Below are 13,873 nucleotides of genomic sequence, written 5' to 3' on the forward strand. Positions count from 1 at the left end.
GTAAAAGGCTAGCTGCTATATAATGAACACCTATGTGCATACTTTGTAGAGTACTGTCAACATTGCCGTCTCTGTGGTCTTGTGAGAGAGCAGTTTTATTTTCACTTCAGATGAGGAAACTGAACTTTATTAAGGTTAAATGACTTGTGCACAGTCATAAGCCAGTAAAGTAGCAGTCATGATTAAAACTTTGTTGACAGAGCTGTGCTGCTTCACAAATGTTTCCTGGCATGGCAGTTTAGGTTACTTCAGCTTACGTCATTTCCCATTTTCTTACCATGCTTACAGAGATTTTCAAAAGAAACTTGGTTGTCCGGGCCAGGGGTTGGCAATCCTGGTCTTTCACTTGTATTTCAAAGTAAAATGTTACCGAGATGAAGCCCTGCCCGTTTGTCTACATATTTTCTGTGGCCAAATTTGCTACTGCTGCAGAGTTGAGTAGTTGAAACACAGATCTACAAGGCTTCAAATGTTTATTGTATACTTCTTTATATTAAAAATTTTGCTCATCCTGCTCTAGGGTATAATCTAAAATAAAACTTACACTCTGTCAAAAGCTAGCATTTATTTCCTTATAAAGTAATTTCCTAATGGAGTGATCAGCCATTTAAAAGCCACATCTGCTGTGATTAAAATCTGATGGCTGTATATTCTTATCTTCTTTAAGGGGAAAAAACGCTCACTCCTTTTTGATTTGATTCAAAAGTATTACCCACTGTCTCCTTAAAAAGCTGCTTCTTGATCCTACAGCCTAGAATTTCAGTGTTGAGATTTAATGTCTAGAATGTGTAAATAATTACTATGCATCTAGCTTTTATTCTTTGAGTGCCCACTTTGTGTTTACATGGAGTGAATAGTTTTTAGCTAGAAGCCACATTTTCCCTCCTGGAAGTTTAGAACCTAATTGGGAAAATGGGGAAATTAAAAATTAAATTTTAATTGAAAGACATGAATTAAAAAAGACAATGCTCAAATCACCAAGCTTATTATAGTTGGAAGTTTTTTGATTAATTGGGACTTTTTTTTTAATTTACAACTAATTTTTTATGTCTAGCTATGTTGCCCACTGTGCCTGAGTCACCAGAAGAGGAAGTGAAAGCTAGCCAGCTCACAGTTCAGCAGAGCAAATTATCTGTCCAGTCTAATCCCTCTCCTCAGCTGCGAAGTGTTATGAAAGTAGAAAGTTCAGAAAACGTTCCCAGCCCTACACACCCACCAGTGGTGATCAATGCTGCAGACGACGACGAAGACGATGACGGTGAGCTTTAGCTCTTTCTTTAGGACAAGGGAAAGGTCAGGGTGACCTAGTGAGTTAGCATCAGATTTGAAACTCTGCATCTGTTTTTTAATTGGAAATTTGCCTTAAATGTTGACAATATAGATCAATTTTCTGAGGAAGGTGATGAAACCAAAACACCTACCCTGCAACCAACTCTTGAAGTTCATAATGGATTACGAATGACTTCTGCCCGGAAACCTGGGGTCAATTTAAAACAAGGTAAGAAGGGGCTATTTTGAGGCTAGTTTCTGCTCATAAATCTTACAGCACTATTGAGTATGTCCAGACTATCTTAAATACCTTTGAAATTTAGTTCATGGTTACCAATACCTCCCTCTTCCTTGTGTCCATTACACTCATTCACACATACACGCTTACATATACTTTCTCTTATTCATTGAGAAAACATTTGAATGCCAGCTATGTATGTACAAATAAAATGCAAGGGTAAAATGGTGCTAGTTCCTCATGTGGTTGCTATTTGTGTTCCTAGGTGAAAGTTTGAATTTTGGAATAAAAACTCTTGAAGAAATTAAATCAAAGAAAATGAAGGAAAAATCAAAGAAGCAAGGTGGTGAGTTCTCAGGAGTTTTAACATGGAGAATTGAATGTTGCTAGGGAAGACTAAAAGGACACTCGGCATGAACCAAAATGAGCAAATAGATTTTGATTTTTGTGGCTTGTTTAAATAAAAACATGGTCTTATTTAAATCATAGTTGCTTTTTTAAACCGTTGCAGCTGTGTTTCAGTCCTTAACTATTCAGAGCTAGGCACACACAATGAAACCCTGAAAGAGCTTGTTTATTTTGAGAAATAGAACTAAAGAATAGCATGTGAACTTTTTGGCCATGTTGCGTGGCTTGCAGGCTCTTGGTTCCCTGACCAGGGATTGAACCTGTGCGCCCTGCAGCGATAGCTCAGAGTCCTAACCACTGAGCCGCCAGGGAATTCCCTAAACTATTATTAAAAGGGGAAAGACTTTATTTTGTAGTAGGTGAATTCTTCCTCAGGAACTGCTAGAATTTTCTTCTAGCACCTGCCTTAGTCTGGTTGATCGGTATTTCCAACCATAAAAATACTAGGTTAGTGCAAAAGTAATTGCGATTCTACATTGTTGAACTTTGCTGTTTGATATTGGGATACATTCTTAAATAATGTGTGTTATACGTCATTTTAATGTTCATTTCTAACTTTGTTTTTTGCTAGTGACTTATTACTTGCTATGTATTTTAATATTTATTTTAGCCTAGGGAAATGGTGTTAGACAAAAAGTAGATTCAACTTTTTGATTTTCTTAATTCAAGTTCAAAATGAGTCATAATGCAGCAGAGTCAGCTCTCAATATCAGCAACACATTTGGCCCTGGAACTGCTAACAAGCATAACAGTGCAGTGGTGGTTCAAGAAGTTTTGCAAAGGAGACTTGAAAATGAAGACCAGAAGGAAAAAAAGAAGATGAAGATCATAGTGGACAGCTGTCAGAAGTTGACAGTGACCAACTGAGAGCAGTCATTGAACCAGATCCTCTTAGAGCTACATGAGAAGTTGCCAAAGAACTCAGTGTTGATCTTTCTGTGGTCATTCGGTGTTGGAAGCAAATTAGAAAGGTGAAGAACGTTAAGTGGGAACCTCATGAGCTGACCAAAAACCAAAAAAAATCGTCATTTTGAAGTGTGCTCTCCTCTTATTCTACACAATGACAATGACCCATTCCTTGATCATATGTAACACATATATATACATTCCTCGATCACATGTAACAAAAATTGGATTGTACGTGACAGCAGGCAGCAACCAGTTCAGTGGTCGGACTGAGAAGAAGCTCCAAAGGACGTCCAAAGCCAAACTCGCACCAAAACATGGTCACGGTCTCTCTTTTGTGGTCTGTTTCCGGTTTGATACACTCCAGCTTTCTAAATCCCAGTGAAACCATTACGTCTGAGACGCATGCTCAGCAAATCAATGAGGTGCATTGAAAACCCCAATGCCTGCAGCTGACTTTGGTCAGTAGAAAGGGCCCAGTTCTTCTCCACAATGTTTCAAAGGTTGAACAAAATTGAGCTCTGAAGTTTTGTCTCATCTTCCAGACTCATTTGACCTCTCGCCAACCGATAACCACGTCTAAGCACCTTGACAACTTTATGCAGGGAAAATGGTTTCACAAACAGCAGGATGCAGAAAATGCTTTTCAAGGGTTCATCGAATGCATGGGTTTTTACACTACAGGAATAAACTTATTTCTCATTGGCAAAAAATGTATTAATTGTAATGGTTCTATTTTGATTCATAAAGATGTGTTTGAGCCTAGTTATACAGATTTAAAATTCATGGTCTGAAGCTGCAATTACGTTTGTACCAACCTAATAGATATAGTGTGAAATGTATTTAGAAAGAATCAGAGGATTGGTTCTAAGCACCTTGTTAAAGCTTGTTCTGTAGCAAGTTTGGGGTTATGTTTTGCAGATGATTGAGTATAGAAGGAAAAAATTGAATTGACACACCTAATAGCTGATGTGCTTCTGAGGTTAACTTTAGTATAATGTTAGCCTTACTTACTGTAAATAAAAGTAGATTGAGTGCCTGAGTAACTCAGAACAATTTATATTTTATTTTCACATTGTGCCAAAGGCAGATAAGAAATAAGATTATTTCCCTTTCCCTACTCCCATTTCACTGTAGGCAAACAGGAACAGAAAGATTGCTTGGCTTGTAGTCCAGTGGTCTGTATTGGACTTACCTGGTCTCAAAAAACAAAATTTCTTGATTTGTGATAGCTTCATTTTTCATGGATTATTTACGGTTCTTTGACTTACCTTCTTTAGAAGTTTCTTCGGGAGCTTCCAGTCTTGTACTCCAGTCACAGCCCATGCCAGGTCCTGAAAAAGAGAATGTCCGGACTGTGGTGAGGACAGTAACTCTGTCCAGCAAGCAAGGTGAGGTACAGGTAGATCTGAGCAGCTGTAAGTTCCTGCTTCTAAGTAGGAGAGCAGAATCCCTGGGTTTGGTGTATTGGTGGATTTGCAGGGAGATTTTGAGTATGTTGATTGGATAGAAGGATGAGAATTAGTGCATTTGACTCTATTGTTTAAAAGGTTGAAATTGTTAATCATGCAGCTTTCATATTTATATATTTAAGTTTTACATTGTTTATCCAATGAGTTTATTGACTGTCCATTGTAGGTAAAGAACTATAATAAACCCTTTCATTTAGAGAGAAATGTAAAAGTCTTTTCCTTTAGTAGTTTTAAGTCTAATAAGGAATATGACAAGTAATTATATAGTATGCAGATACATTTAAATGTTGTGTCGTTCAGACAACAAAAAATTAAGAAAAGAGCTCACTACTTGTTGGATCAAGGAAGGTTATATAGGAGAGTTAGCAGTGAAGTATGGAGAAGGCAATGGCACCCCACTCCAGTACTCTTGCCTGGAAAATTCCATGGATGGAGGAGCCTGGAAGGCTGCAGTCCATGGGGTCGCTGAGGGTCGGACACGACTGAGGGACTTCCCTTTCACTTTTCCCTTTCATGCATTGGAGAAGGAAATGGCAGCCCACTCCAGTGTTCTTTCCTGGAGAATCCCAGGGACGGGGGAGCCTGGTGGGCTGCCGTCTGTGGGTTCGCGCAGAGCCGGACACGACTGAAGCAACTCAGCAGCAGCAGCAGCAGTGGAATAAGTGTGATTTCATTTAACATATGGAAGTGCACAAGCAAAAATATAGCCTGAGTTTTGTAACCAATTGGTTAGACACAGCTTGTCTTTGTGTTCTTGGTTACTGTTAATAATTAGGACTGTGTTATTGCTTCCTTTGGACTGTTTATTTGGTTATTTGAATTATTACTCAATAGGTTGATTTTCTCCCCCCCCTTTAAATGTCAGTAGTCTTTATTTCTCATGACTAAGATCTGATTTCCAAGAGACTTTCTTAATATCAGAGCATACTTTGTATCCATTAGTAGTTACTGAATACAGGAAAAATTGGATAATGATAGAGAAATTCCGTTTTTGCCATTTTAGGGGACGAACCTCTGGTAAGATTGAGTCTAACCGAGAGACTGGGGAAACGAAAATTTTCAGTAGGTGAGAAAAGTTTTATGCATATTCTTTGTTTTCTGCTTGCTTGTGCCCAGTCAGTGTTGATATTGACTCCCTTGTATTTCTGGTTGAAAGCATGTATAAAATCTTTTTATGTTTTTAACATGCGCAGTCATACAGATGTAAAATTCAGTTAAATTTATTAGTGCTGCTTTATACTTAGGGCAAGTATTTTACCATGTAACTAAATTATTGTGTAGTGACCCTAGTGTGTCTGTCTCAAGAGAGTTATTTTGAAAATCTTGACTGACATCAGAGCTTCTTTCATACTCGTTCAGCATGTGCTTATGCATATGAAATCTTACCTGTTTTGTTTTATACCATTCTTGCTGCCTGAGAAATTTTAGGTAAAAAATTATGAAAATAATCTCTTAATATCAGCATATGTGTTAACTTTTTGATTTTTTTGGTTGTATATTTAAAGTATAAATAAGAGGAGACAGAAAAGTATACTCTGTATAGGGTCTTTTAAGTTTTTACAGAACCCTGCTAAGGTTTATCTTCAGTTAAGTGATCCAAAGAATAGTTTTTTTTTAAAACTTCTGACATTTAAATAGCTTGTATTGACCAGTGTAATGTAATAAACCAGGAGTTAGGAATCTTGGTTTAGGTCCTGGCTCTATCCCTGACTGATAACTTGGGGGTGAGATACAGCATCTTTCATAATCTTAGCTTTCTTATCTGAAATGAGGTTTTGGCCTTTGTAGTCTTGATGTCACAGGAAATTTTTAAATTTTGTGGTTCTTTTGCTGTACTCCTAATCATACCAGTTGCATTGAATCACAGAATCTACCTAGATTTCAGCAGTTGGCCAGTTAAAGAGTTTTCTGTGCATGAAGATTTTTTTCCTTATATTCCTAAATCTTGAATTTCAGCTTGAATCAGGGTTTATAATGCTCTATTTTTAGTTTTAATTATTTGGTAAATGTTAATTTGTGCTTCCTAATTTTTTGTCGTCTCTTTTTTCTGGTACCTTTTTAGTCCTTTTCTAACATTGAGTTATAAGGAAGCTAGAAGGTGAACACATCATATACATGCAGAAAGCTTGCAGAATTATTCTATATTGTATTTCTTGACCTTGAAATCTGAAGCCGAGTTCCCTCTGTTTGTAGGTGGTGACAGTGATCCTCCATTAAAGCGTAGCCTTGCACAAAGGCTAGGGAAGAAAATTGAAGCTCCGGAGGCTAACACTGACAGAACACCAAAGAAAGGTACCTGTGTTCCAATACGCTTGGTGTGTGATCCCGATACTTGTCTGTTGTGATGATAACAGGCATGATTTGCCGTTCTTTTTGCTCAAGTGGATTAGATTATTATCTTCTCATGTCTGTTTTTTCATTCAGCAAACATTTGAAGGTTTACTCTGCTGGATTCTAGGTCACCGTTGGGTTAAAAACACCATCACAGTCTTCAGGAGCTTGTAGTCTCATGGTAGATAGGAATACCTACATATATTGTGATAAATTCTGTGACAGGAAGTGCACAGTGTTACGAGAGCACATAGGAAGGGCACCTGATCTCACAGTCTGTCAGGGTGAGGTTCCCAGAGGAAGTGATGTTGACACTCAGACCTGAAACATGGTTTATCCAGGTAAAGTTGAAGGGTTAGAGGCTGAGAGTGTAACACGTGCAAGGCACAAAGCTCAAGGGACTCACTTGTGACTGAATCAGAATTTGGAAAGAAGAGCATGATAACAGGAGAGGATGAAGGGACTGCTGGTCATGCAGAGTCTTTTAAGCCTAATATGGCTTAAATCTTAGAGAGTTTGGGCTTATCCTAAGATAGTAGCAAACAATGGGAAGGTTATTAACAAGGAACAGGGTGCCCAGATTGGCATTTTGGAACCACCACCTTGTCTAAGATATGGAGAAGAGGGTTAAGAGTGCTCTCCAGGAAGGAGCTGGCAGGCTTTCAAATACAGGCAAGAAGAGGTAGTGGCATGGATTTAGTGTTCTAGAAGTTGGTATGAAGAAGCGTGGACTAATTTGAGAGGTAGTTGGGAGTTAGAATGATTTTATAGTTGAAGTTTTATGTATAGAAAGAAGTGGTTGGATTTTTATTTTTTCCCGTTATATGACATGCAGTTGAAACAATGGTATTAAGTACTAAATAAATAAATAAGGTGTTTTTTCTTCTTGTATTTAGTTTTAACTTCTCCTGAAGATAAGAAATTTCTTTCCACGTCTTCCCTAGCGCAAGAGGCTTTGATAAATAGACCATCTCGTTTGGTCTATATTCTTTCTTACATTCTCAGACCTGTAAACAGAAGTTGCTTTCTTTCTTTGCAATCAAATGTCCTTTCCTGTTGCCTATTAATTACATTGAAGACTCATAGCTAAAGAGCATATTTCAAAAGGCAGGGTACTTTTTGATGCCAGTAAGATTTCAGAATGTCGTACAATAGCAAAACTACTCCCCGAAATTAAGTAGTTTTTGCTTTTCAGATGTAAAGAGGTAACTTTTTTTTTTTGAGCTTTCCAAAGTGCTCTAGAGAATCTGTGATTTCCTATAAATCTTATCTATACTGTGAAGAAGACAAGTTTTTAAGACCTAAAGAGATTTTTCAAAAGCATTTTCTTTAGAAAACAAGTGTAATAAGTCTGATTTGTAACCTTTGAAAAATATTTTTGATCTCTAAGAAGTCTAACTTCTTTTTTAAATCTTTTCTTTTGTTAAACAGTCCAAGTTTCCAAGTCTCTGAAGGAGCGATTAGGCATGTCGACTGGTCCAAACAGTGAGGAAGCAGCAGGTAGGTAAACCCTAATACTAGCTCCTGATAAGTTTTCCTTACTTTAAGAATCTTTTTCTCCAGTTTACCTTTTGACTTAGGTTGAAGGTTCTGGAGTTTTTTGTGTGTGTATGGATTTGTTTGTCTTTTAAGTAATATTTTTCTCACTGGTATGAATTCTCTTTTTGTGGTTAAAGATGGCAACATGATTTTTTTTTTATGATAGCAGTAATAACTGGAAACTAGAAATAATCTATTCAACAAAAAGGAATTAAGATAGTTAGGTGTTAAAATAGTTGCTGTCATGAGAAGTCATATTCTGAACAATAGTGATATCGGAAGCTTAGCTCCCTGTTTTGAATGAGGAAAGGTTATGAAAGAACACATAGTGCTTTTGACTTAGAGCAACATAAACTTTTTTGGTGAGAGGTGGGTAATAAAGTTTATTTTCTTATTATAGAAACATATTCCTCAGAAAATGTCCTTATGTATGAGGTGATTTCCAGTTTTATAAAAATAAAACTAAATGCCTAGAAAGAAAAATACACCAAAGTGTTAACATTGGTTTTTATCTGGGTGTTTATAAAAAAATCACTTAAAAGTAATTTTAATTTTTAATTTAAGTAATTTTAATTTTCTTCATTTAATTTTCCTCTTGTGCTCTAATTTTTATTGTTGTTCTGTTGCTAAGTCATGTCCAGCTCTTTGTGATCCCACAAACTGCAGCACACCAGGATTCCCAGTCCTTCACTATCTCCTGGAGTTTGCTTAAATTCCTGTCCATAGAGTCAGAGATGCTGTCTAACTGCCTCAACCTCTGCCGCAGTCTCCTTTTGCCTTCGGTTTTTCCCAGCATCAGGATCTTTTCTATTGAGTCGACTCTTCGCATCAGTTGGCCAAAGTATTGGAGCTTCAGCTTCAGCATCAGTCCTTCCAATGAATATTCAGAGTTGCTTTCCTTTAGGTTTAATTGATTTAATCTCCTTGCAGTCCAAGGGACTGTCAAAAGAGTGTTCTCCAGCACCACAGTTCTGAAACACCAGTTCCTTGGCTCTCAGCCTTCTCTATGGTCCATTTCTCACACCCATACATGAGTACTGGAAAAACCATAGCTTGGGCTATACGGATCTTTGTCAGCCAAGTGATACATTGTCTAGGTTTGTAATAGGTTTCCTTCCAATGAGTAAGCGTCATCTTTAATTTCATGGCTGTAGTCAGCGTTCACAGTGATTTTGGAGCCCAAGAAAATAAAATCTGTCACTGTTTCCAGTTTTTCCTCTTAACATTTGCAGTGAAGTCATGGGACCAGATGCCATGACCTTACTTTCTTGAATGTTGAGTTTTAAGCCAAGTTTCTCACTCTCCTCTTTCACCCTCATCTTTAGTTCCTTGTCACTGTCTGCTGTTGGAGTGATATCATCTGCAGTTCTGAGGCTGTTGATATTTCTCCCAGCAGTCTTGATTCTAGCTTGTGATTCTTCCTCCTTTAAGAGTTTTCTGTTTCTTCCTCTTATGCGGGACTTGGGTATGAGAGATCTAAACATGGATGTTTTTGTTCATTATGCTTAGTGTTCACTGGGAGTTTTGAATCTTTAAGGACTTAACTTTTAATTGTAGAAAATATTCCTCTAACTTGTCTGAGTATGTCCTCCCCACCCTTTTATGTTTCCTCTTTATGAAGTTCTTACTAGATGTGGGAACTTTCGGGCGTATACTCCACGTCTTAACCTTGCCTTCATGCTTTCTGTTCCTTTGCTTTTTGCCTCACATTCTGTTATTTTTGCTTGGCTGTTTTCTGGATTAAGAATTGATGTACTTTTTCTGTGAAGGATTGGATGGTAAATATTTTAGGCTTGAGGTCCACAGTCTCTTGCTGCAACTACTCTCCCACTAATGTGAAAGAAGTTGTTTGCAGTATATAAATAAATGAGTATGGCTGTGTTCCAGTAAAGCTTTATTTATGAAATATAGATTGTGACCAGATTTATTTGCTGACCCTATTCTAGATGGCTGATTTTCTACTGGCCTTGCAGTATTATTGTTGTTTGGTTAGATTTATTTTTTCACTTGGATTTTTATTTTTCAAGAACTTTTCTTACTTACTTCTCTGATTTGTCCTTTCCCATAGCTTGATATCTCGCAGTTCTGAGGGTTTTTTTTTTAATTTGTTGAAGTATACTTGATTTACAGTGTTGCATTAATTTCTGCTATACAGCAGAGTGATTTAGTAACACATATATTCATATCCTTTTTCATATTCTTTTCCATGTGGTTTATCACAGCGTATTGAATATAGTTTCCTGTGCTACATGGTAGGAAGCACTTTGTTATTTATCCATTCTATGTGTGATAGTTTGCATCTCCTAATCCCGGGCTTCCTATGCATTCCTCTCCTACCCACGCCTGCACCCTCCCACCCCGCCCGGGCAGAGCTGCAAGTCTGTTCTCTGTGTCCGTGAGTCTGTTTCTGTTACGCGGATAAGTTCATTTGTGCCATAGTTTAGGTCACATACATGAGTAACAGTGCCTAGGATTTGTCTCTCCCTTTCTGGGTGATGGGTCCATCCATGTTGCTGGAATGGTGTGATTTCACCCTTTTCTGTGACTGGGAGTCATTGCAGCTGTCACGTCTCCATCCATTCATCTGTCAGTGGCCGTTTAAGTTGCTTCCAGGTCTGGGCTATTGTAAGCAGTGCTGCAGTGAATGTTGAGGTGCCTTAACATTTTTGAATTCAGTTTTCTTCATATATATGCCCAGGAGTGAGATTGCAGGATCATGTGACAACTCTGTTTGTGGTTTTTTTTTGAGGAAGCTCCATACTGTTTTCCACAGTGGCTGCAGCAGTTTGCATTCCCACCAACAGTGTGGGAGGGTGCCGTTTTCTCCACACCCTCGCCAGCATTCGTTATTTGTCAACTTTTTGATGATGGCCATTCTGACCAGTGTGAGGTGTAGTGCCTTACTATAGTTTTGATTTGCATTTCTCTAATAATTGTTTATGTTGAGCATCTTTTCATGTGCCTGTTGGTCGGCCATCTGTGTATCTTCTTTGGAGAAATGTCTGTTTAGGTCTTGCCCATCTTTCCGTCGGGTTGTGTGTTTTTATCGTTGGGTTGTATGAGCTGATTGTGTGTGTTGGAAGTTAAGCCCGTGCTGATTGCGTCATTTGCACATATTCTTCTCTCAGGCTGTAGGGTGTCTTTCTGTTTATGGTTTCCTTTGCTATACGAATGCTTGTACGTTTGATTAGGTCCCATTTGGTTGTTTTGTTTTTGTTTGCTTTTATTTCTTTTGTTTTGAGAGACCAACCTAGGAAAACTGGTACAATTTTATGTCAGAGAATGTTTTGCCAGTGTTCTTTTCTGTCATGTCTTATATTAATAAGCCTTTAAGCCATTTTGAGTTATTCTTTCTTTTTTTTTTTAGTTTTTCTTTGTATGTGGTATGTGAGTGTGTTCTGACTTCATTGCTTTGTGAGCAGCCGTCCAACTTTCCCAGCACCACTTGCTGAAGAGACTGTATTTTCTCCATTGTATATTCTTGGCTCTGTCAAAGATTAATTGACTGTAGGTATGTGGATTTATTTCTGAGCTATCTATTCTGTTTCATTGATTGGGGTTTCTAATTAGACTCTTTTCTTTTAATGGGTCTATGTGTTATTTTGTCTTCTTCATTGGTTATCTTCATTTCGGTTCATTTTCAGTGTTGCTTTTTCATAGCTTAGGTCTAGGTTTCTTCTGTGATCCTAAAGGTCTTTTCCCCAGTAGTCCATTTTCCTGGCTGGGAAACCTCTGTCTCAGTGAGAGAGGGTACACCAAGTGGTGTCTTACGTTGGTTATAGGCTGGAAGGCTGAGGGCTCATGTAATTGCTGCAATGAGAGAGCCTCGGTTTACTTTCAGAGTGCAACTGACTGTTTCCTGGCTTTGCTTCTCGTTTTCTCCCTCACGTCTCCTTTTTTTGCTTGGCATTTGGGAAGGCCCGAAATGTCCCTGTTTCACTTCTCTTCCACCCGACATCGTTGTACTGTGCTTCCTTTCCCTACAGAGTCTTCTCTGTTTAGAGGGCAGCTCTTAGGAGAAGGGCTGCACTGACCCAGCCGTTCTGTAAATCGTCCTTTACTTCTACCGTTGTTCGTTTTCATACTAGTTGGGCAGATTTTTTTGTCTCTTTGAGAAAGAACAGATCTCACTCCTATACTTTTATCTGTTCTTCTTCTGTTTCTGTAATTTCAGACATCTTTCTGTCTCAGATTTCTCAAGACTTATGTTCTGCCACTGGCATCCTTGTTTTCCATGGCCATTGTGGGTTTATTCTTTTAATGTCTTTGTTGTTTTGATGAAGTTTGTAGGGTAGGGAAATGGGGTCTCTATGTCATTGTTCATGTACTTTCTTAAAGTGATAATTTTGAGATCAGACTACCATCTTGAATTTTTATTTAAAAAAACCTTAGAAATATCACTGAGTGAGTGCTTGCCCTGTAATAGGTTCTATACTGAAACAAATATAGTCACTGTTTTCATGACATGGAAATAGAAGCAGTTAATGTACTTTGTGATCAGTACTGTGATCAGAGAAACAAACTAGATTGGAGGGTGTCAGGTTCTAAGCTGAGCTCACTCTAACTAGGCAGCAGGAGAAGTGTGACCAGTAGGCACTGTTCCATGTAGAAGGGACAGCATTTTCGAAGATTCAAAAGATGAGACAGAACGTGGTATGTTTAAGGTTGTAAAAGATATTTTTTGTTTTTGTTGTTTCATTAAAAGGTGTCACTTAGTGATTAAATATGTGTGTGTGAGATCTCCATATTCTTATTTTTCTCACATTACTTCATTATTTCTTTCTTTAACCCCTGCCAAATAGGAAATTTGCTTTTTAGTTTAAACACATAAAGAATGATTAATGTATTTTGAAAAATAACTCTTCAGTGGCATGCCAGTTTCTGGGCCTTTTTCATTTTTCTTCTGTCTTAACCTGTTTTTAACCTCCTTTTCATTCTTTAAATATCACTTAAATATCGCTTACTCCGAAAAGCTTCCCTTAACCAAACTCTAGATGTTCTTGCCGGAGAAGGCGATGGCACCCCACTCCAGTACTCTTGCCTGGGAAGTCCCATGGGTGGAAGAGCCTGGTGGGCTTCTGTCTGCGGGGTCGCACAGAGTCGGACACAACTGAAGCGACTTAGCAGCAGCAGCAGCACCAGATGTCCTTGCTGCATACTTCTACATAGCATTATATAGTTGCCTTCAGCCGCACGGGTTTGAACGGTGTGAGTCCTCTTATATGCAGGGTTTTTTTTCCGTTAAGTACTTACTACAGTACTACCCGATCTATGGTGGCTGGTTGAATCCACAGATGCAGAACCATCGATGCAGAGCCCAGTTGTAAAGTTTTATATGGGGGTTTTCAACTGCACAGGATTCGGTGCCCAGATAATCCCACCCCAATCCCTGCATTGTTCAAAGATCAACTGTACTTCTTTTATCAAAGCTGTTATTATTAGCACACTTAGTTGTTGCTTAATTATTCGTTTGTTAGACTGCAGACTATATGTGTGGGCAGTTTGCATTTTGCTTACCATTATATTTCTATTGTAGTATCTGGCAGATGTTTGTATCTATCCATGAATGGAAGAACTAATTTATTCTTTTTAGTAAGATTTATAATGACAACCTTCTCCAACTAGTAAAAGGCTTTCAGAATCCTCAAGAATAAACTTCTGAATAGAAATCCAGATCAGTCATTTTTGCCTCCTGCATGTTTTCCTTGAG

General features: G+C 38.1%; 1 protein-coding gene across 7 annotated transcripts in view; it reads left to right on the forward strand.

The window, feature by feature from the left end:
- Positions 1-13,873, forward strand: part of ZC3H11A (zinc finger CCCH-type containing 11A) — a 44,252-nt gene that overhangs the window by 23,392 nt on the left and 6,987 nt on the right. For all 7 annotated transcript variants that reach the window (XM_005690380.3, XM_013970002.2, XM_018060000.1 and 4 more), the window contains 7 exons: positions 1,055-1,258; positions 1,382-1,498; positions 1,773-1,853; positions 4,102-4,212; positions 5,297-5,359; positions 6,487-6,585; positions 8,056-8,124. In XM_005690380.3, the coding sequence (XP_005690437.2) occupies positions 1,055-1,258; positions 1,382-1,498; positions 1,773-1,853; positions 4,102-4,212; positions 5,297-5,359; positions 6,487-6,585; positions 8,056-8,124 (744 nt within the window). The remainder of the gene's footprint in view (positions 1-1,054; positions 1,259-1,381; positions 1,499-1,772; positions 1,854-4,101; positions 4,213-5,296; positions 5,360-6,486; positions 6,586-8,055; positions 8,125-13,873) is intronic.

The sequence above is a fragment of the Capra hircus genome, chromosome 16 (assembly GCF_001704415.2).
Source record: "Capra hircus breed San Clemente chromosome 16, ASM170441v1, whole genome shotgun sequence".
Taxonomy (NCBI): domain Eukaryota; kingdom Metazoa; phylum Chordata; class Mammalia; order Artiodactyla; family Bovidae; genus Capra; species Capra hircus.